Here is a 23,932-nt window from a genome sequence, read left to right as displayed (position 1 = left end):
TGCAGGGTGAGACAGCCTGATGTCATTACGTGACTTCGCTTATTCATCTGAAAAATTCTTTTTTAAGTCTTTGTGCCTTCAAAACTTGCTTAGAAATTAGGAATCCGTTAAAACAACAGAAATCATTAGTAAAGCCATCATAATAAAAGTCTTCTCATCAGAAAAGATGGCATTTTAGATTAAAACTCCAATTTTTCTTAACTTCTAATTCAAGTACTTGCCAAAGATTTTTTTTAAAAAACGAGACCACACATTTTTAATAGCTATTTTGTTTACTGAAATCCAATTTTCACACACGCTGTATACATTCCAACATTTCGTTTTATTTTACGGTCCCGTTCACTGGTCAAATCTTGTGTTTTATTTCTCTCTCAGCACAAAATCTAAACATCTGTGCCGGTTCCATTTTCTATAAGAATTTAAAAATTCAGTAATATTCTCTAATTCCCAGTTTTTTCTTTCTGTGCTGAGTTCGCATAGCTTAGATCTTTTCTCCTCATTATTTTCAAAACCCTCCTGCTTGCTTAGACTGTTCGGGACTTTTCTTGATAAACAACGTCCATGTTGGAAATCTTTCAAACTGCAGTGCAACTTTCTCGTAATTTAAAATCATTATCATTGGAGCGTGTCTTTTACCTCTTCAAATTCTTTTTTTTCCCCAATTAAACCAATATCTGTTTCACAGCCGATATCAACTAGTATTTAGTAAGTTATGTCTTTTTCCATCGCAAACACCCCTTTTTTTCCAGCACCTAATTAGTGCGTTACGTCTTTTTTTCAGATCACCTTTCTTCAAATTAGGTTTTGTATTTTACACGGCGGGCTCGTGACTCCGTAAATTTGTTAATTTAAAATCATCAGACAATCAAAGACACTTTTTCTTTCAAATTCGTTCAATTTGTTTACTTTCAAAGTGGCATCTTTATCTTTTTCTTTTCTCCATAACTAGAATGGAGTCTAGCACGTAGGCTTTGAGGGCTGCTTTTCGTTATCTCAAATTCCAGTTTCAAGGTCGTTACAATGTTTTTTCTAAACTGCTAAAGCTTGCTGTTTTAACAATTTTCAAAAAGTCCCTTTTACACCTTCGCAGATAGTTCACCACCAGCTTTTTTATGGCATGACGTAGTTATGCAAGTTACAATTAACGATTGGTTTTATTCGTCTTTTTAATAGCCGTGTTATCCCTCTTCTTCGGGGCTATGAGGGTCTTGGGTACTCCCTTAAATTCGTGTCAGGTATGCAGGACACTATTTATATGTCTTCCCTTGGCGCTGTACATTTGTACCACTGCACGCTTTGGGTCAATATATCCCGTCACTGCGCGAGACATTGTCTCTATTCCCTCACTCTCTCGTCCCCGCACCATGCGCTTGTACCGCTTTGGGTCAATAGACCTCTCTCTATATCTTCACTTGCATTGTACCCTCGCACTGCCGTGCTACCTCCACGCGCACGTTTTAGGATGCAACTTTTGACCCCCTTTCACCCCTAGATCGTCCTTGTCCTCCGTCTCCATCCCTCCGGGACTCACTACATGGTTCTTTTGTACGGATGTCCTTCCCTTGTGGTTTACAATGCCACAGTTCTAACTTGAAGGTGGTAAATTAAAACATACTCACCCCAACAGCTGGGTTATTGTTCCATTCGGGAAGTCCGCATCCTGTTTGTGACGCCAAATGTAAGGGGAAAATGGGAAGGCTTCTTTTCCCACAAGCCGGCCCACTGATATAGAGGGTCGACGCTCGCCCCTGCCCACGTCGCAATTCTCGAAGTTAGCAGACAGAGACGGATGGCAAAGTATAACGATCTTTATTACGAATGTCTGGGAACATCCCTCATCACAGTCGCCTGTGAGTGGAGATGCTCTCCAAACAGCACAATCATACAACTTTTATACATTTCAAAACCCCTCTGTTCCCGGACAAGACCTCCCTAGATTTCTAATTGAACTACCTTATCAGTGCTACTTCTCTAATTGGACTACCTTATTAGTGCTACTTTGGATTGACAGGCCAAGACCCTCGTGACCACTTTAGGCCATGACTAGAATGACTTCATTAGGTCAGAATTTGTTGATTCTCCTTGGTGCCTGTGAGTCCGCCTCGAGCCTCTTCACAAGGTCTTATCAATGTCTGTTTAGGTTCTCACATCGTATCCTGTCGGAATATTATTGAATAGATAACTTCTGGAGCCTTGGTACAAGGCCGAAGAGAGGCCTTTTACCTCCTTATGGGCCAGTGCAGGAACCAGCACTTTAACCCTTGTCCCGCTGATACCCCTAATGCCAAATTTCTCTTACAATTTGTAAAATTAGAACACAATAATCATGGGTGATTTTAACCTCCATTGATTGGACAAATCAAATCGGTCAGGGTAGCCTTGAGGAAGAGTTCATAGACTGCATAAGGGATGGGTTCCTTGAGCAGTATGTAACAGAACCAACCAGGTGGCAGGCTATCTCAGATCTGGTCCTGTGTAATGAGGCAGGATTAATAAACAATCTCCTAGTAAAGGATCCCCTTGGGATGAGTGATCATAGCATGATTGAATTTCAAATTCAGATGGAGGGTGAGAAAGTTGGATCTCTAACCTGTGTACTAAGCTTAAATAAAGGAGACTATGAAGGTATGAGGACTGATTTGGATATATTGGACTGGGAAAATAAATTAAAGTGTAGGACAGTTGATGAACAGTGGTGTACATTTAAGGAGATATTTCACAACGCTCAAGAAAAATATATTCCAGTGAGGAGGAAAGGGTATAAGAGAAAAGATAGCCATCCATGGCTAATTAAAGAACTATAGGACGGTATCCAATTAAAAACAAGGACATGCAATGTGGCCAAAGCTAGTAGGAGGATAGAAGATTGGGAAGCATTTAAAAGCCAACAAAGAATGACTAAAAAAATGATTAAGAAAAGGAAGATAGACTATGAAAGTAATCTAGCACGAAATATAAGAACAAATAGCAAGAGTTTCTAGGTATATCAAAAGAAAAAGAGTGGCTAAAGTAAATGTTGGTCCCTTAGAGGAAAAGACCGGGGAATTAGTAATGAGGAAGATGGAAATGGCAGAAACTCTGAACAAATATTTTGTATCAATCTATATGGTAGAGGACACTAACAATATTCCAACAGTGGATAGTCAAGGGGCTATGGGGGGTGGGGGAGGGGGGTTGGGAGGGGAGGGGGGGTTGGGGGGGAGGAACTTAACACAATCACAATCACTAAGGAGGTGGTACTCAATAAGATAATGGGACTAAAGGTAGATACATTCCCTGGACCTGATGGCTTGCATCCTAAGGTCTTAATAGAAGTAGCAGCAGGGATTGTGGATGCATTGGTTGTAATTTACCAAAATTCCCTGGATTCTGGTGAGGTCCCAGCAGATTGGAAAACTGCAAATGTAACACCCCTATTTAAAAAAGGAGGTAGACAAAAAGCAGGAAACTATAGACCAGTTAGCCTAACATCTCTGCTTGGGAAGATGTTGGAGTCCATTATTAAAGAAACAGTAGCAGGACATTTGGAAAAACAAAATTCGGTCAGGTAGAGTCAGCATGGATTTATGAAGGGGAAGTCATGTTTGACAAATTCGCCAGAATTCTTTGAGGATGTAACAAACAGGTTGGATAAAGGGGAACCAGTGGATGTGGTATATTTGGACTTTCAGAAGGCATTTGACAAGGTGCCACATAAAGTGTTATTGCACAAGGTAAAAGTTCACGGGGGTTGGGGGTAATATTAGCATGGAAAGAAGATTGGCTAAAGAACAGAAAACAGAGAGTCGGGAAAAAGGGTTAATTCTTGGGTTGGCAATCAATAACCAGTGGGGTGCTGCAAGAATCAGTGCTGGGACCCCAACTATTTACAATCTATATTAATGACTTGGAGGAAGGGATTGAGTGTAACATAGCCAAGTTTGCTGACGATACAAAGATGGGAGGAAAAGCAATGTGTGAGGAGGACACAAAAAATCTGCAAAAGGACATTGACAGGCTATGTGAGTGGGCAAAACTTTAGCAGATGGAGTATAATGTTGGAAAGTGTGGGGTCATGCACTTTGGCAGAAAAAAAGTCACAGGGCAAGTTATTATTTAAATGGAGGAAGATTGCAAAATGCTGCAGTACAGCAGGACCTGGGGGCACTTGTGCATGAAACACAAAAGGTTAGTATGCAGATACAGCAAGTGATCAGGAAGGCCAATGGAATCTTGGTATTTATAGCAAAGGGGATGGAGTATAAAAGCAGTGAAGTCTTGCTACAGTTGTACAGGGTATTGGTGAGGCCACACCTGGAATACTGCGTGCAGTTTTGGTTTCCATATTTACAAAAGGATATACTTGCTTTGGAGGCAATTCAGAGAAGGTTCACAAGGTTGATTCCGGAGATGAGGGGGTTGACTTATGAAGAAAGGTTGAGTAGGTTGGGCCTCTACTCATTGGAATTCAGAAGAATGAGAGGTGATCTTATCAAAACGTATAAGATTATGAGGGCTTGACAAGGTGGATGCAGAGAGGATGATTCCACTGATAGGGGAGACTAGAACTAGAGGGCATAATCTTAGAATAAGGGGCCACCCATTTAAAACTGAGATGAGGAGAAATTTCTTCTCTGAGGGTTGTGGATCTGTGGAATTCACTGCCTCAGAGAGCTGTGGAAGTTGGGACATTGAATAAATTTAAGAGCGAAATAGACAGTTTCTTAAACGATAAGGGAATAAGGGATTATGGAGAGCGGGCATGGAAGTGGACCTGAGTTCATGATCGGATCAGCCATGATCATATTAAATGGTGGAGCAGGCTCACAGGGCAGTATGGCCTACTCCTGCTCCTATTTCTTATGTTCTTATAAACCAACCCCACAGTCACTGACACCAATCTCCTCCTGTTTGATATAAACCAACAGCACAGTCATTGACACCAGTCTCCTGTGTATGACAAACTGAAGTTGCTTACAATCCCTCGGAGCTATTACGCTATTCCTAGCTGAGATCGAGATCTCCAATGAATCAGTCCAAACACCTTAGTCCCGTGAGCAGACTTGATTTTGAATATGTAGATTTCACAATAATACAACTCATATACAAAATGTTTGAAATATATTCATATTGGACTTTCTACAAAGGAATATTTATTGTAATATTCATACAATATTATAGTTATATAATAAGACTCACAATCTAATGAGTTGTATCCATGAACTATCAGACTTTGATAATTGCCGAGCCTGGAAGGTAACAATGTTCGACTCTTTTAAAATGCCAATTAGGATTACATTATCATGAAAATCAAATTACCGAGCGAGCCCCCTTTTTAAAGCAGCACAATCAATGCCAAATTATAATTAAATTACATCAGAATACTGTTCTGCTGTCGACAATTGAGTGCAGTCCGTCCAGTGTTTCCCCAAAAAGAGTTGTGGAAAGCCTCCAGTGTACCGGTAGACTCCGCGTGCTCCCTCTCCAGGGACAGCCCAAGAGATGTTCTACCTTGGCTGCAGCTGTCAGCTTTCTTCTCCCCGGGGTGCTCTCTGACCTGAGCTGCAAACTCTTCGTATATTTAAAGCCCCATAAGGTACAGCTGCTGTGACTCTGGTTACTTCGGCCAATCAAACACTTGAGCCGAAATACATTTATCAAACAAAACATTCCATTGAGTGGCTGTTTAGGTTTCATCGTCCAGCCTCTTCCTGTTTCATTGGAGCTAAGAGAAATCTGCGAGTCAGAACATGTCAGAGTTTGCTTTTACTGGGGCATTTAAAGAAATAAATATCCTTCAAGGTTCTGCTCAGTCCACACACAGGCAGAGTTCTCAGCTCTGATAGTTCTGTTCGCACAAGGTCTATTTCAACTTAAAAGGGATAATTATAATTAAATCAAAAGGAAATACTTATCAAATCATAATACAATTCCTTCTGTCGATTCATCATCATCATCATAGGCAGTCCCTGGAACCAGGATGACTTACTTCCACATGGGTTCACAGATGTTTCAATGAAGGACCCGATATTCCAGGCCTGAACTCCAATTGAAGGGATGGAAGATGCCTGTGTGTGGAATTTTTTTAATGTGTGGTGACCGTTGCACATCAGCCACCACACAGGCTTGACAGAGCTAGACCTTTATCCAGTGGTAAGGATTAACCAGGATGACTGGAGACCTGCTCTGCTGCACGGACCTAGTGCGCGCACATATCGCAGTGTTGGCTGGCCCGTGTTGCCCCTGTGCTCTCGGCTCCTCTGGACCCCGTACCCTCATTCGCTGTGTAGGGGGTGGTGGGTCTGTCAGCTTGCCTTCCTGACCAGAGCGGTTGTGAGTCGCTCCCACTCCCTGGTTCTCGAGCTTGGATTTATTAATCAGAGTGTGATAAAGTGCAGCAGACAACTGTTCTGTACAAAGAAGGTTTGGGTTTTATTCAAGAAAGCAAATTACACAAATACACTCCAATAAAACTGTAAAATCTTACAAAAAGGTTCTAAACAATGGGGAATACTTTATTACAGGTAATAAACACAACAGAAAAACCTCCCACTTACTCTCTAACTAGGTCAAACTCTAGGGCTCCAGGGATTCATGCTCACCAGATCCTTCCTTTGACAGCTAGGGCTGTTTCACGGTTCTTTGGTTATAGCCGGTTTGCCTTGCTGTACCCCAGACATGTTAGAAGACCTCTGCTGCGTATTGAAACCAGTTGGGGTGAGTCTGCTGGTGCGGTTAGGCGCAGTTTGGATTTATCTCTGGTGAGTACCCAATTTCCGTTGTTAGCAATAGGGTTTTAAGTTCTTTAGGTAATTTTTACCCGCTGGATAGTCTAGGTACAAAGTCAGTTGGTATTGACGTTCTTTTCTCCGATGTCACTCCAATGTGTCTTACTGTGGTTTCTTGCTGCATGCTCTCGATTTTGATCTTGTTGTTCCGAAGTGCTTGGTCAGAAAAGTTTTCCTGTGATGGTCAGAATAGAGTAGGTCTCCTGGTACGATAGGCCCTCAATTATACTCTGAGAGGCTGCTTAATCTTCGCACTAAATCTAATGTTTCTTTTGTTTGAGTTTTGCTGCCCAATTGATTTTAAGTGGTCTTCTTTGTATAAGTTTTGGTGGGCTCGCTAACTGAAACGTGATTAAATGTTTTAATCTGGCGTTGATAGAGTTTGGGATTGTGATACCCCTGTTCCATGAATTTTGGAATCTTACATTTCCCCATTTGAGACTCTTCGCCACAGAGTGTCATCCTAAGTGAACAAAATTCTTGGAACCCGAGAACTAAAACCTTCCCCTGACATTTACCTAGATAAACCCAAACATACATTCCCCTTTGCAATGTATTGCTATTTACAGGTAAATTCAGTCATTCCAATTACATTACAGTATAGAGGGGGGTCCAACGCCCGTCCATTACTCCAGTTTCACAAAAAATACATAGTAAAAACACACATAGTACAAACTTTTTACAACACTTGACCTCTGTGTTTTTACAGCAGCTGGAATCTAAACCAGACCTCACCAGGTGACTGCGATTTTTTTCTGCAGTATTCTATCATATTTTGTGTTTCCCTCCCTGATACAATCCATAAGTTCAGCTAGGGCTCGTCCAGCACCCTCTGGTGCTGGGATCGATGACTTCTGCCCCTCACCTTGCAGGTAGTACACCATAAATAAAAAATAATCACAAGCTGGCAGATAACTAAAACGTGGGAAGCTATTCTGATCTAGGGAGGGACCTCTATATTTCTGACAATATCCCACCAGGGTGGAACGGTGATATCCGAAATTTCGCCCCCTATCTCAACTGGTTTTTGTTCTAGAGTATAGAAATGTTTCTGTGATACTTCTACAGCTTTCAGTAGGGCGATAAGATGTTCGGGTAGAGGAGAGATTTCATATCTAAAATGTGCAACGTAATCTTGTAAATTTGTGAAATTGTTATTTACAGTGAGGTGAATAGTGGAGGGTCAGGAATGGGAACAATCCGTTCTTGGGCCACTTGAACTTCCGCCTCGGGTTTAAAACAAAAACTGCTTTCACTCACCGAACACCAAATGTGTTGTCCATGTTGGTAGTGGGGCGCACTTGTGGTGACACAATACGTCCCACCCCCTATGTATGCTACCTGTGGAGGAACACAGTCTTGTGCCATTACCTCCATGGTACAGTTGATAGGCTGTGCGCCGCAGCTTTAAACCCGCATTGTGGTCTGGAGTAGGCGTTCAAGTGCTGGGGTGTTCAGTATTACGTGTGCACCCCGGCTCCGGCACCCGGAGAGGTCAGTACATGTCATAGCGTGCTCCCACTTTATGACATAGGGTGGGACCACTGTGAAACAAACATGTGCCCCTCCTTGAATGATCCCAATATTCTCCACCATGTACAGCGGCGCAGGTCAGGCTGTCCCACCCATAACCGGCATCCTTACAACTTTCCCCATGATGGTATGGTTGGACCGCCCACAATCTACTGGGACAGGGTAGGTTTCAGAAACTAGACGGAGCTGACATGGGCTTAGCGAATTACTAAACTGGTGGAGGGCTGCGAGATACTTGTTGCTGATCCAAGCGGGGACTTGGCCTTGCTTTAGATCTTCCAGGTTGCTGCTGTCCTCGCCCAGCAACCATGCCCCATACAGCACACACACCTCATTCCTGGCAGCCTGATCCGAGGCATTCCTGTCCTCCCGTATAAGTGCATTTACTGTTTTTGCGTGTCTTTCCAGCTCAGTAATAATCTCCTTTAAATGGACCGTCATTGCCTGGTCCTCGTGTAGCACTGAGCCTATCATTATGTTCTCTTCCCTTAGGATCTTCCGTAGTTCATTTTTTAGACCATTTATTTGCATTTGCAGTTCCATATCACAGAGGATCCTGTATTATATGCAGTGAAAATGTTGTTCCAGGTTCCCCTTCTTTGTCTCCCTGTGCCCATAGTGTTCCCAGCATATAGTGTGTATAAATCTGCTTTGTATACGTTGCCAAAATCTAATTTGTAAAATTTCCTGAACATTTCTCGGAGTAGGGCCTGGTATAGCTGCTCTGTCTCCTTCGGGCACCATACAGGTAAGTGTACTTCTGTCAGGTTTAAGATAAGAGATTCCTTGATGTCACCTTTGTGACCCGTACTCGCCCCCATTAGGGCGAGCAGGAGCAAGCCCCCTTTCATCATTCGGTTCCTTCCCTGTAGGGATACAAAATAGGTAGCCTTGCCCTTGAGAAAAACAGTTCTCTGGCTTGGCAAAGGTGATTCAATTCTACAATCCAATTTAAAACTTTAAAATTTTAAAAATTCCAACCAAAATACTAAAACTTAAACTAAAAGAACAATCCTGGAAAAGCTATGTACACCGCCACCCGTCTCCGGGTGGCCAGGTTAATTCCTGTTTGGCCTTTGCCTTGTGCGGCCTCTGGGCAGCTTGTACGCCTGAGTGTAAGGTGGTCTGTACCGCAGGATCCGGAGAGTTCTTCTTAATGTAACTGGGGGTTTCCCCGAGTCCCAGATGATAGGGGGAATGGCCCTTCCTGTACTACAGCACACTACCCTTCTGTGTAGTTGCTGAGTCTATGTCCTGCCCTGTGGGTTCCGCATAGACTGAGGCCGCAGGCTGGGGACTCTTGTCATTCTCTTGGCCCACTGCTACCTCTCCTGTGTGTCCCTTACCATTGAAGGCTGCAGGCTGGGGATCCTTATCCCTAAAATGATCCTTGACCTTGGGCATTCTTTTATGGGCTGCAACCCTCCCGGGGCTGAACCATTGAAACTGGGGTGCTGGTGACCATAGTGTCTTTGGCCGTGATGTATGGGGAGTCCTTCTTAGGCTATTCTACTGGGGGTGCATCTGAGTCCTAAACAATTGGTGGGATAGCCCCTCCAGTAATACAATTCACCGCCCCCATCTGTACAGTCTGTGAGTCTGTAACGTCTCCTGTGGGCATTCCACAGTCAGAGGCTGCTGGCTGAGGATCCCTGTCCCGAGGATTGTTTTTTGACATTCTTTTCTCCGATGTTATGATGTTTCTTCCTGTGGTTTGTCGCCGTGTGCTCTCGATTTTGATCTTGTTGTTCTGAAGTGCTTGGTCAGAAAAGTTTTCCTGTGATGGTCAGAGGTACGATAGGCCCTCAATTATACTCTGAGAGGCTGCTTAATCTTCGCACTAAATCTAATGTTTCTTTTGTTTGAGTTTTGCTGCCCAATTGATTTTAAGTGGTCTTCTTTGTATAAGTTTTGGTGGGCTAGCTAACTGAAACGTGATTAAATGTTTTAATCTGGCGTTGATAGAGTTTGGGATTGTGATACCCCTTATTTATGAGCTGATGACCATTGTGATAGCACTGTTTTGACTTCGGGAAGTCTGGGCTGAGCCAGATATTTCTATGCATGTTGAAAAAGGTGTTGGAATATGTATGTGATATTTGGGTCCTGTGGGTGGAGTGGATAATGTTTCTTCCGTGGTCGATTGTTTAAATGCTAATGTTTTCTGGGAGCCTGACTAATGGTTAAACAGCTCCCCCAGACAAACTGATTAGATACAATACCCAAATTCTAAATCCCACCCCTCTGTCACTGCAGCTTTTCCCCACAGGCCCAAACATGCCTTTTAAAATCCCAAACTTGGTTAAAACTCGTAGATTTCTTCCATATGCATTTTAGGGTCCCAAACTTTCTGTTTAATAGGCCCAAATCAAATTTCCTTTTCAGTGAGTCCAAACACTGGGGGGTTTCCATGAATTTTGGAATCTTACAGTTGCACCTCCACCACGATCTCTCACCATTCCTCCGCCATGATCTCTCGCCGCTCCTCTGCCACAAACATTTGCCGCACCTCCACCATGATCTCTCGCCGCTCCTCCACCACAAACATTCGCTGCTCCTCTGCCACAGTCTCTCACTGCTCCTCTGCCACAAACATTCATCGCACTTCCGCTATGATCTCTCAACGCTCCTCCACCACAAACATTTATCGCTCCTCCTCCACGATCTCTCACTACTCCTCCACCACAAACATTCGTCACTCATCCGCCACGATCTCACACCGCTCCTCCTCATATTCCTCATATACTGACCTATTGCCCCCCGATGGCAAATAAATCAGCTTTGTTTTAAACACACCGTTGTAGATTTTTGTCTTTCCCACCCGAGTTTTTAGCATCATTTGGCTGAAGCTCAAAGAACAATCTGGGGGTTGGATCGTATGGTGGGAACAGAACTTCAGCCTAGACACAGTCCTTCAGGGCCACACTGAGAGGGCCGAATGGCACTTTGGTCTTTCTCATCTCTCTGCACCGATAGCAAAGTCGCCGTGCGGGTTAATCTTGAGGCGAGTATGACATGTGTCTAAGGTGATTACAAGCTAATAATTCATTCGACCCCAGGTCTTCAATACAAAGTCCACTAATGTTAAACATACATCTATATAAAACAAAGCAAGACTTTATTTTTACGGTTATTGTTTCATATTAAATCTGATCGACTAAAACCCAGCTTTCTTACAGTCCACTCCTGGATGCCCCACTCCCTGAGCCGACAACCTTCAGCCGGGTCAGTGGTGGAGTTCTGCAGCAAGAGTGATCGCAGAGTAACTGTCGGGATCACACCCCCATGGATGTTCCAGCTTGTGTATTTTTAGTTATCCTGGTGTCTAACACGCACACATCAATAAAACAGGGAATTCTGGGAAACACGTTGCAGGTCCTTCTTTATCTGGAGATCAACTACCTGTTGTATAATTGCACCAGCAGTTAACAGGCTCCTGTGAACTCCTCCATCTGCTATTTTAATGCAGACTTAACCAATTTATTTTAAACGGCTTTATGTTAAATTAGTTGATGTCTACCTTAAACTGGTGGACTCAGGACTGTCACACAAATGCACTAAATATTCATGGAGAGTAAACTTTAGTCTGGAAACGGAAACCTGCCGTTTCACTTTCAGTCAGGAAGAGATCGCAGTTTTACACCAATCTCTGATTTGACAGCATGTTCCCAGCATGTTCTTCCTGACTCTAAACGCAGTTGTAAAGGAGCCTTCTGTTCTGTGCCCAGGAGCTCTAAACCATGGAAGAGAGTGGCTGGGACACACCTCAAGATTAACCCACACGTTGACTTTGCTGTCAGTGATGAGAGATGAGAAAGACCAAAGTGCCGTTTTCCCCTCTCAGTGTGGCCCTGTGGGACTGTGTCCAGGCTGAAGTTCTGTTCCCACCGTACGATCCTCCCCCAGATTGTCCTCTCTGAGCTCCAGCCAGATGATGCTAAACACTCAGGTGGGAAAGACAAAAATCTAAATCTACAAAGCTGATTTATTTGACATATATCCAGAATATTAAACTCCAGCCCAATTATAGGAATTAGTAACATCAGCAGAAGCAATTCCCAACTGTCAGAACTAACATGGTTCAATCCTGGATGTGATTAAGAGCAACAATAACAGCAGAATCCAACCCCTGCAGTCACTTGTGAACTCGCTGGTGTCTCAGCAGGGTGTATGACTGAGTGAATCGCTTCCCACACTCAGAGCAGGTGAACGGTCTCTCCCCAGTGTGAACTCGCTGGTGTTTAAGCAAGGAACAGTACTGAGTGAATCCCTTCCCACACACGGAGCAGGTGAATGGCCTCTCCCTCGTGTGAACTCGCTGGTGTGTCAGCAGATTGGATGACTGAGTGAATCCCTTTCCACAGTCAGAGCAGGTGAATGGCCTCTCCCCGGTGTGAACTCGCTGGTGTGTCAGCAGGCTGGATGACTGAGTGAATCCCTTCCCACACTTGGAGCAGGTGAATGGCCTCTCCCTCGTGTGAACTCGCTGGTGTGACAGCAGATCAGATGAATGAGTGAATCCCTTCCCACACACGGAGCAGGTGAACGGTCTCTCCCCGGTGTGAACTCGCTGGTGTCTCAGCAGGTGGGATGATCGAGTGAATCCCATCCCACACTCAGAGCAGGTGAACGGCCTCTCCCCAGTGTGACTGCGATGATGAATTTCCAGCTGTGATGGATAATTGAATCCCTTCCCACAGTCTCCACATTCCCACGGTTTCTCCGTGGTGTGGGTGTCCTTGTGTCTCTCCAGGTTGGATGGTCAGTTGAAGCCTCATCCACACACAGAACACGTGTACAGTTTCTCCCCGCTGTGCACAGTGCAATGTTTTTTCAGGCTGTGTAACTGGTTAAAGCTCTTTCCACAGTCAGTGCACTGGATCAGTCTCACTCGGGTGTGTGTGTCTCGGTGCTTTTGCAGTTACAATAACATTTGAAATCTTTTCCCACAGATAGAACAGACAAACGTTTCTCCTTCCACATTCAAAGGTGATACTATTCAGGTCCTGATGAATCGAGTAACACTGTGAGATCCTGACATGATGTTTGCTTTGTGTTTCCCATCTGTCAATCTTCCTCCTCTAATACCCTGTAAGAGAATTTACAAAACTCATCACTAAGTACAATACAGAAAGTCAGAACAGACAATTCTAGTTTGTCTGGAACATTCTTTTCTCTCCTGTTGCCTCAAAGCTGTAAATCCCTATCCCACACATTGTCCCTCCTCCCTGTGTTGAAATCCAAACACATCGCACCATCTCCAACATATTTCCTTTCAGTCACTTTTTCTCCCTCCTCTGAAGGTGCTAACTGTGGCTGGGTTCAGTTCTACACTCACTGGTTCCCCTCCCTCTCCTCCCCTGAAGGTGCTGACTCTGGCTGGGTTCAGTTCTACACTCACTGGTTCCCCTCCCTCTCTTCCCCTGATGGTGCTGACTCTGGTTGGGTTCAGTTCTACACTCACTGGTTCCTCTCTCTCTCCCTCCCCTGAAGACACTGACTCTGGCTGGGTTCAGTTCTGCACTCACTGGTTCCTCTCCCTCTCCTCCCCTGATGGTGCTGACTCTGGCTGGGTTCAGTTCTACACTCACTGGTTCCCCTCCCTCTCCTCCCCTGAAGGTGCTGACTCTGCTGGGTTCAGTTCTACACTTGTACAAAAGAAAAATGCTGCAGATGCTGGAAACCTGAAATAAAATAAAAAATACTGGAAATACTCAGCCAGCATCTGCGGAGAAGGAAACAGAGTTAATGACTTTCAGGTTAATGACTTTTCATCAGGACTGGTAAAAATTAAAAATGTAACAGGTTTTAAGTAAGTGCAGAGGCAGAGAAAGAGGGGAGGGGAGGAAAGAACAAAAGGGAAGTTCTGTGTTAGGGTGGGAGGCAGCAGAGATTAAATGACAAAAGGGATGATGCTGCAAGGCAAAAGGAGATGATTATGGGACAAGTAAAGAAACAAAAAATGTGTCTGGACAAGGTGTAAATGGCAATAAAGAGCAGACATTGATGTGGAGATTCAATATCGCCTCCAGTGCGGCCTTCGGCCGACTGAGGAAGAGTGTTCGAAGACCAGGCCCTTAAATCTGCCACCAAGTTCATGGTCTACAGGGCTGCAGTAATACCCGCCCTCCTGTATGGCTTAGAGACATGGACTATGTACAGTAGACACCTCAAGACGCTGAAGAAATACCACCAACAATGTCTCCGCAAGATCCTGGGAGGACAGACGAACCAATGTTAGCGTCCTCGACTAGGCCAACATCCCCAGCATTGAAACACTGACCACATTTGATCAGCTCCGCTAGGCAGGCCACATTGTTCGCATGCCAGACACGAGACTCCCAAAGCAAGCGCTCTACTCAGAACTCCTTCACGGCAAACGAGCCAAAGGTGGGCAGAGGAAACATAACAAGGACACCCTCAAAGCCTCCCTGAAAAATTGCAATATCCCCAATGACACCTGGGAAGCCCTGGCCAAAGATCACCCTAAGTGAAGGAAGTGCATCCAGGAGGATGCTGAGCACCTCGAGTCTCACCACCGAGAGCATGCAGAAATTAAGCACAAGCAGTGGAAAGAGCATGCGGCAAACCAGTCCCACCCACCCCTTTCCTCAACGATTATCTGTCCCACCTGTGACAGGGACTGTGGTTCTCGTATTGGACTGTTCAGACCCACCTAAGAACTCATTTTAAGAGTGGAAGCAAGTCTTCCTCGAATCCGAGGGACTGCCTATGATGATGAGGATGATGATGAAATGGCAATAGCTGAATCATTACCAACAGCTGCTGTACTAAAAAACGGGAGCGGATGTGGTGTGAAATTGTTAAAATCAATGTTGAATCCGGAAGGCTGTAAAGTGCCTAATCGAAAGTTGAAATGCTGTTTCTTGAGCTTATGCTGAGCTACACTTGGAACAGTGTAGGAGGCCGAGGACAGAGAGGGAGTGGTCCGGAGAATTAAAATGCCAAGCAATTCAAAACTCAGAATCTCGCTTTTGACTGAACGGAGGTGTTCCGCAATGCAATCACCCAATGTCGTTTAGTCTCTCCAATGTAGAGAAGACCATTTTGTGAGCAATGAATACAGTATACTAAATTTAAAGCAGTACAAGTAAATCACTGTTTCACCTGGAAGGAGTGTTTGGGGTCCTGGATAGTGGGAAGGGAGGAGTTGAAAGGGCAGCTGTTGTATTTCCTATGTAAATGTAGGAAATACGGCAGCCAATTTGCACACAGCAATCTCCCACAAACAGCAATGTGATAATGACCAGATAATCTGTTTTTAGTGATGTTGATTGAGGGATGTATATTGGCCAGGATGCCGAGGTAACTGCTCTTCTTTGAAATAGGGCTTTGGATCATTTAAATCTACCTGAGAGAGCAGACAGGGTCTCAGTTTAACATCTCATCTGAAAGATGATACCTCTGACAGTACAGCACTCCCTCAGTGCTGTACTGGAGTAAGGTGCTGTCTTTCAGATGAGACGTTAAACCCGTCTGCCCTCTCAGGTGGACATAAAAGTCCCAGGCAATATTTTGAAGAAGAGCAGTAGAGTTATCCCCAGTATCCTGGCCAATATAGATCCCTCAATCAACATCACTAAAAACAGATTATCTGGTCATTATCACACTACAGTTTGTGGAGGAGCAGGCCAGGGAGTGGAAGGAGCAGCATGGCGGGGAGCAGAAGGAGCAATGTGGCGGCCTGGCCCAGCAGGCTGAGCGGTCCCGACCTGTGAGCACCATCGGAGCAGGCCGGGGAATGGAAGCAGCAGCGTAGCGGCATATCACTCCAGGGAGCAGCACATGCTGGAGCAGGAGAGCAACGGCAGTGAAGATGGACATCACCAAGATCCAGGTCAGCGATTGGAGCAGGAACGGGGAGGTTGGGACGAAGGAGCGGCGAGAGATTGTAGAGGGATGTGATCGGGGCCCAGGAGAGGCACGAGTTGGGGGCCCAGGAGAGGCGTAGGCCCAGGGGCAGCATGGGCCAGCCAACACTGTGATATGTGTGCACACTAGGTCTGTGCAGCAGAGCTGGTCTCCAGTCGTCTTTTAATCCTTGGCACTGGACCAAGAACTAGCTCTGTCAAGCCCGTGTGGTAACTGGTGTGCAACGGTCACCACACATTAAAAAAAATCCACGCACAGGCATCTTCCATATAGTTCAGGACCTGGAATTTTAGGTCCTTCATTGAAACACCTGTGAACTTTTTGACGTGGAAGTAAGTCATCCTCGATTAGAGGGACTGCCTGTGATGATGATGACAGTTTGTGGGAGTTTGCTGTGTGCAAATAGGTTGCCGCATTTCCTACATTACAACGGTAACTACACTTCAAAAGTACTTCGTTGGCTGTAAACTGCTTTGAGACATCCAGTGGTCATGGAAGGCGCTATATAAATGCAAGTCTTTCTTTCTTTCTGTAAGGGGATCTAAATCTGGGCCCTTCCGTTACAATTATGTGGGCTGTAAATCGTAACCCAGCACTTACCAGCGCCTTCAGGAGAGATGCTGAGAAAGCCCCCGTGTGCAGAATGAGAATTAAATCAGTGAGTCTGATTATCCCTCCTGTCACTGGGACCCTGAAGCCCCGCCTACTCATTGTTCCTTGGCAAAGATGGTGTCGCATGCGCTGTACCGTTCGATGGATGAAGGTGACTGCGCACAAACCCTCAGCCTTTCTTTACAAAGATGGCTGCCATTAACCTGGGCCTGTGACTGGGAAACTCCCCCGGAAGCTGCAAACGCGGGAGCTGCAGGTTCTCATTCGGGACTTGCGGCCTACACCAGTTGTTGATGGAGCCCACCCGCGGGTGAGTTACTCCCCCGCGCCCCGCCGTTTCCTACCCGCTGAAGAATCGGCTCCGCGCAGCTGTTCGTCTGCGGCCTCTGTCTGTGCACCGAACACAGCACCGCGCATGCTCCAAACCCAGGCGGGTCACGCGCCTGCGCACTGGCCTCCTGTAGTCTGGGTGCGGCACATTCTTCCCCGCCGGGAATGCTGGGTAATCACCTCGCCATTGAATGGAACAGGATTTACTGTGATTGCATTAAGCACTCAACCATGTTCATTGTGGCAGTTAAGAGTTTGTTTCTGCTGATAATAAACCCCTACAATTGGCTGGACACTAATATTCTTCATCAATATTTAAAATAAATATATATTTTTTTCATTTTCTTTAAATATTGACGAATCATATTTGTTTCAAACACAGTGTTTGGAATATTTGATTTCACCACAATATGAGACGAATTGATGTGCTGCTACCGACTGTTCCCGGACTTTTCTTACTCTAGGTTATTTCAGTTCTCATCTAGTTCACCTTCTACCATATCAAACACCAAGCCTGTTCTCTTTGTGTCCATGGCTTGTTGGTGTCATAGACTGAACACACTTTACACTTATTTGAAGTTCATTTGAACCATCACTTTAGAGAACTATGTTACATAAAATGTGAAATCAGTTATTTTCTGTATCATTTATCATTTTTTTTAAATCAGATTTAGTAAAAATCCTCCACAAATATTGCATATGAGAGGGTCGAGAGAGAGAGGAACCAGTGAGTGTCCAACTGAACCCAGTCACTATTTCTCCTTCATTTACAGACACCCCCTGTCCAGTCACGATTTTTCCTTCATTTAGACACTCCAGAACCAGTCCCCATTCTTCCTTCATTTACAGATGCTCCCTGACCAGTCCCCATTTCTTCTTCATTTACAGACGCTCCCTGACCAGTCACCATTCCTCCTTCATTTACAGACACGCCCTGACCAGGCATCATTTCGCCTCCATTTATAGACACTCCCTGACTTGTCTCCATTTTTCCTTCATTTATAGACGCTCCTTCACCAGTCACCATTTCCAGACGCTCTCTGACCAGTCAACAATTCTCCATTTACAGACGCTGCCTCACCAGTCTCCTTCATTTACAGACGCTCATTTCCTCCCTCTCCTGGAGTTTGCCACGGGGCCACTTTGTGGACCTTTCAGTTGTGGTTTTAAACAGATGAAACCCGGTGGTGTGGAGCAAACTTTGCAACAATTTAGTAGTGAAATGGATTTGTTCAGGACAGACAGCAGGAATTATTTCAGGAAATAACACAGTGCAGTGAGAAAGGAAATGCAGTGGATATTGTGCAGATGGATTGTCAAAAGGCATTTGATAAGGTGCTGAACAGGAGGCTTGTTAATCAAATGAAGGCATACAGTATTAAAGGGAGTGGGACAGGGTGGATAGGTAATTGTGTAAAGGGCAGAAAAGAGAGGGTAGTGGTTAATGGATGTTCAGACTGGATGGATGTAAATAGTGGTGTCCCCAGGATCGGTGTTGGGAGCATTGCCCTTCTCAATATAGAGATATGATCTGGGTTTGGGTATATGGGGCACACGATCAAAATCTCCAGATGACACCAAAACTGGGACTATGGCCAACTGTGAAGATGACTGTGTGACTTGTGTGTGAATACACAGATTAGTAAATGTAGATGTCAGATGAAGTTTAATGCAGAGAAACATGAGGTGATATATTTTGGGAGAAGACAATGGTCGGAAAAGTAGATTTAATAGTAAAAATGTAAAAGGAGTAGAGTAAAGAGGTGTAAGCTTCGCTGGGCAGGCCACATAGTATGCATGACAGATATGAGCCTCCCTAAGCAAATGCTTTATGTGGAGCTCCTTCATGGTAAATGAGCCAAAGGAGGACAGCGGAAACGTTATAAGGAAACCCTCAAAGCCTCCCTGGTAAAGTGTGACATTACCACTGACAGCTGGGAGAACCTGGCCGCAGATCGCCTGAGGTGGAAAAAGTCCATCTGGGCGGGCGTTGAGATCTTCGAGTCTCAACTCAAAGAGCATGAAGAGGCCAAGTGCAGGCAGCGGAAGGAGCGCATGGCAAACCAGCCCCACTGACAGCTTCGCTCGACGAATGTCTGTCCCACCTGTAACAGGGTCTGTGGCTCTCGTATCGGGCTGTTCAGCCATAAAAGAATTCACTTTGGGAGTGGAAGCAAGTCCTCCTCGATTCCGAGGGACTACCTATGATGATGATGAAGATTCTAGCTAATGCCTTGTCTTATTAATTACCAGGTTCTTGAGTCCAGTGTCAGCAACTTAAATACCTTATTGAGAAGTAAAAGATGAGCAGATTCTCTGCCCAATGCCGTACCTTATACTGATCCATCAATCAGAGTAAACATGCAAGTTCCATGTGTCCACAGTAACTGACATGAGGTCAGCCCGCTGGATGGAACATTGGGCACCCTGAGCTTGATCTCCGGAGTCTCCAGTCCCAACTGCCCGCTTACATCAGTCTCCCTTCACTTTTATACCCTGTAGTGATCCACCTCTGGCACCGAACTCTTCTTTGTCTTCTCTGCTGGGTTTTGGCAGGAAGCAAGGAAAAGACTGCTGGAACTTGAACATATTCCCTGGATCCCAGCAGATACTTTTCTTCAGCAATGTTCTCAATATCCTTAAACGAATCTGCCTACTGTTAATTATATTATTTCTTATAGTTTCACAATTGTATGTGTAAGCATCTCACATTATAATCTAATCTATTCTATTACTCACTCTGGTTTAAGCTTACATTGCAGTCAATAACAGACAAACCCTGTCCTTTCCCCTGATCTGATTAGAGTTTCTAACTAGCTGATTCTGTGGAATCGATTGGCATGTCAGTGATGCCATGGGTCTGCTAATTCCCAAAGGCAGATCAGACAAAGTGCTTTTAGTGGGAGGCCCATCATTGAAAGTGAAACCAAACCAAAAAGAACAAATAAAGATTTAAACCAAGGGAACAGGAAACAGGACCACATCTGGCCCAAAAGTGGTATTAATCCCCAAAAGTTCGGTCTAGACAGTTAGAAACTCCTCCTGGTGACTGTGTGCCTGCAGGACTCGGCTTTACTCCAGTGTTTGAAGGCACAGAGAGCTGGCAATGTGTGGGAATTCCAGGGCCAGTGAGGACACGCACAGAAATACCCGAGAGCAGTGAAAGCTCACTGGGCCCCAGCACATGCTTTGGAAAACCCCGGGAAAGGGCAAAGCCAGCGTGCCCACTCCGAACCGGTTTGCTGCTCCCTCTGTGCCCAGCACTGCCTGCACCCCCGGTGCACTGAAGTGAAATTTCAGCCTCAGTGTTACAAGTTTCATCGGTTACAGGCTGGAGAGAGTAATAGTTCACACTGACACCAAGCTGTGTGATTGGTTCAGTCTGCATTTGACTGACAGGCCCTTTTGAGTGGTCAGGTATTCAAATTCCCAGTAACTCTCATCCCAGATAAAAGAGAGGGGAGATCTGTGTTTAAATCAAAGAATCTCTTTGGAGATTCTCTGGGAGAAGAAACTGGTCAGCTTTAAACACCGGAAAGAGAAAAAATGTTAGAAATTTCCAATTAGCAGTTTTTGATCAATATCGACTCCCACAGGGATGGTGAATTCTAGAATAAGGAGGAACTGGTCATGATTTGAAAGGTATTGAAGGATTCGAGGAGCTCTTACATTTGGGATATTTATTTTGTCCACTCGAGGAGTTAGATAACAGACTTCTTGCTTTGAATATAAAGTTGGATTATTGGACCATTATGTATTTACTTGTTTATATTTTGTTAAATACATTTGCTGAGTGGATTTAAATTCAAGATGAGGTTTGCAGGCGGGATGCTCTATTGACACATTGAAGGTGAGTGAGATGCTGTGGGTCACACGCAAAGTCTAGTAGCTGAAAGTGATTAACAGACTGGGTTTTGTGTTTCGTGATCCTGGGCATGTTACCGATACCATCGCTGCATCCCAAGGCTAGGAGAGGCACGCTGGAAGGTATGGGGAGCTGGGACTTGTCCATGAGAGTAACCAAAGGTATGAAAACTGAAATAATGTAGAGTTAGAAAGGAGAAAAGGCCCCAAAATGTAGCAGTCAGTAACAGGACATCAACTAGTCTCCTCTTATCTTGGAGACATTAAATATTGACAAACTGTGTTATTTGAAATATCAAAATATTAAACTCCAGCTCAGTTAAAAGATTATTAACACCAGCAGAAACAAACTCCAACAGTCAGAATGAACACGATTCAATCCAGGATGTGATTAACAGCAGCAACAACAGCAGAATCCAAACCTTGCAGTAACTTGTGAGCTCGCTGGTGTCTCAGTAGGTGGGATGACTGAGTGACTCCCTTGCCACATTCAGAGCAGGTGAACGGCCTCTCCCCAATATGAACTCGCTGGTGTTTCAGCAGGGTGGATGACTTTGTGAAACCCTTCGCACACTCAGAGCAGGTGAACGGTCTCTCCCCAGTGTGAACTCGTTGGTGTGTCAGCTATTCGAATGATTGAGCGAATCCCTTGCCACACACGGAGCAGGTGAATGGCCTCTCCCCAGTGTGAATTCGCTGGTGAGTTACAAGATGGTATGACCGAGTGAATCCCTTTCCATACACTGAGCAGGTAAATGGTCTCTCGCCAGTGTGAAGTCACTGGTGTGTCAGCAGATCGGATGACCGAGTGAAACCCTGTCCACACAGGGAGCAGATGAATGGCCTCTCCCCAGTGTAACTGCGCTTGTGTCTCTCCAGGTTGGACGATAGGCTGAAGCCTTGTCCACACACAGAGCATGTGTACCATTTCTTCCCATTGTAAACGGTGCGTTTAGCTTCCATGTTCAAAGGCCGATCATATTTCGGTCCTGATGTATTGAGTAACTCCGTGAGATCTTGACGTGACGTTTGGTTTGAGATTCCCGTCTGCAAATCCTCCCCTTTGGACACCCTGTAAAATAAATTTCAAACAGGAAATGGAAGGTGAGAGAGAACCTACCAAATCATAAAGACAGGCTGTGAAATTGAGCTCAATGAATCTGGTCATTTGTAAGGCTGGCACTGGAGAAATGTCACCATGAAAGCTGCTGGATTGTCATAAAAATCCAACTGGTCACTGATGTCCTTCAGGGAAGGGAACCTACCTCCCCCGACAGGACCACATGGGAAATTGTTGATCCTATTGGGCAGAGAAGTACTGGGGGTTAAACCCAGCAGCTTCTCCTCCATCCCCACTGCAGCTCAAACTGATGCAACAAACAGACCTACACAGGAGGCCAGGGACTGACTTCAACATCCAGTGCCCATCCCAACACAGTGCGGCCTGGAATTGCTGGGCCTTCTGTATAAATGCAAGCTTTTGTTTTCCTTGTGTGGGGGAGGTGCTGCCCCCAGGGTTTCCTGGTGCCGCAGCCCTGGCCACTTGTCTGCCAGGCCCTGCGGCTCTGACTCGGGATCTGAGACCTGCACTCGGTGTTGCTGAGGCTGCGCTCACTCCGGACAGTCTCAGGGAGCCGCTCCGCGCAGGAAGGCGCTCTCCGGGATCAGCCCTTTCCGTGCGCTGCCCCCCTGATGATGGAAATAGGGCATATTCCACCGCGCAGAACACTCTGTGTAAGACCATCCACCATTTCCGGAGAGTGGTACAGCACAGAAGGAGGCCATTCAGCCCATCGTGTCTGTGCCAGCCTTTTGGTAGAACTATTCAGTGAGTCTCAATCCTCTGCTCTTTACCCATAGCACAGTATATTTTTCCCTTCAAGTATTATTTGAAAGTTACTATTAATCTGCTTCCACCACCCTTTCAGGCAGAGCATTCCAAGTCACAACTAGTCACTGTGTAACAAATGATTCCACATCTCACCCCCGGTTCTTTTGCCAATCATCTGAAGTCTGACTCCTCTGGTTACCTACCCTTCTGCCACTGGAAACACTTTCTCCATATTTACTCTTTTTGTACATCTCTATCAAATCTCCTTTTATCCTTTTCTGCTCTCCGGAGGAAACATTCTCCAGTCTCTCCACATAACTGAAGTTCCTGATCCACTCCTTGCTTTGGAGGCAGTTCAGGGAAGGTTCACTAGGTTGATTCCGGAGATGAAGGGGTTGACTTATGAGGTAAGATTGAGTAGGTTGGGCCTCTACTCATTGGAATTCAGAAGAATGAGAGGTGATCTTATTGAAACGTATAAGATTATGAGGGGGCTTGATAAGATGGATGCAGAGAGAATGTTTCCACTGATGGGGGAAGACTAGAACTAGAGAGCATGATCTTAGAATAAGGGGCCGCCCATTTAAAACAGAGATGAGGAGAAATTTATTCTCTGAGGGTTGTAAATCTGTGGAATTTGCTGCCTCAGAGAGCTGTGGAAGCTGGGATATTGAATAAATTTAAGACAGAAATAGACAGTTTCTTAAACGATAAGGGGATAAGGGGTTATGGGGAGCGGGCAGGAAAGTGCAGCTGAGTCCATAATCAGATCAGCTATGATCTTATTGAATGGCAGAGCAGGCTCGAGGGGCTGTTTGGCCTACTCCTGTTCCTATTTCTTATGTTCTTATCCTGGCACCATTCATTCTGCACCCTCTCTAAAAGCTTGGCATTATTCCTAAAGTTTGAAGCCCAGAGTTGAACACAATACTCAAGCTAAGGTCTAACCAATGTTTTATTAAGGTTTAGCATAAATGAACATCAAGTGATGATATTTCTGTGATGGGGTTTAAACGGCGAGGTCCATCCAGTCAGTTGGATTTGTAAATAAGACTCTGAACTGAAAGAAGTGCAATTGTAGTGGAGAGCCATGAGACACGCT

General features: G+C 45.1%; 1 protein-coding gene across 1 annotated transcript in view; it reads right to left on the bottom strand.

Moving 5' to 3' along the window:
- LOC139273573 (zinc finger protein 850-like) overlaps window positions 1–23,932 on the bottom strand; it is a 132,652-nt gene that overhangs the window by 87,889 nt on the left and 20,831 nt on the right. Inside the window, exon 2 of the mRNA XM_070890506.1 lies at window positions 12,452–12,898. Coding sequence (XP_070746607.1) covers window positions 12,452–12,898 — 447 coding nt within the window. The remainder of the gene's footprint in view (window positions 1–12,451; window positions 12,899–23,932) is intronic.

Source organism: Pristiophorus japonicus, chromosome 9 (genome assembly GCF_044704955.1).
Source record: "Pristiophorus japonicus isolate sPriJap1 chromosome 9, sPriJap1.hap1, whole genome shotgun sequence".
Taxonomy (NCBI): domain Eukaryota; kingdom Metazoa; phylum Chordata; class Chondrichthyes; family Pristiophoridae; genus Pristiophorus; species Pristiophorus japonicus.
Note: the sequence above shows the minus strand (reverse complement) of the source record. Positions and strands in the feature narration are given on the sequence as shown.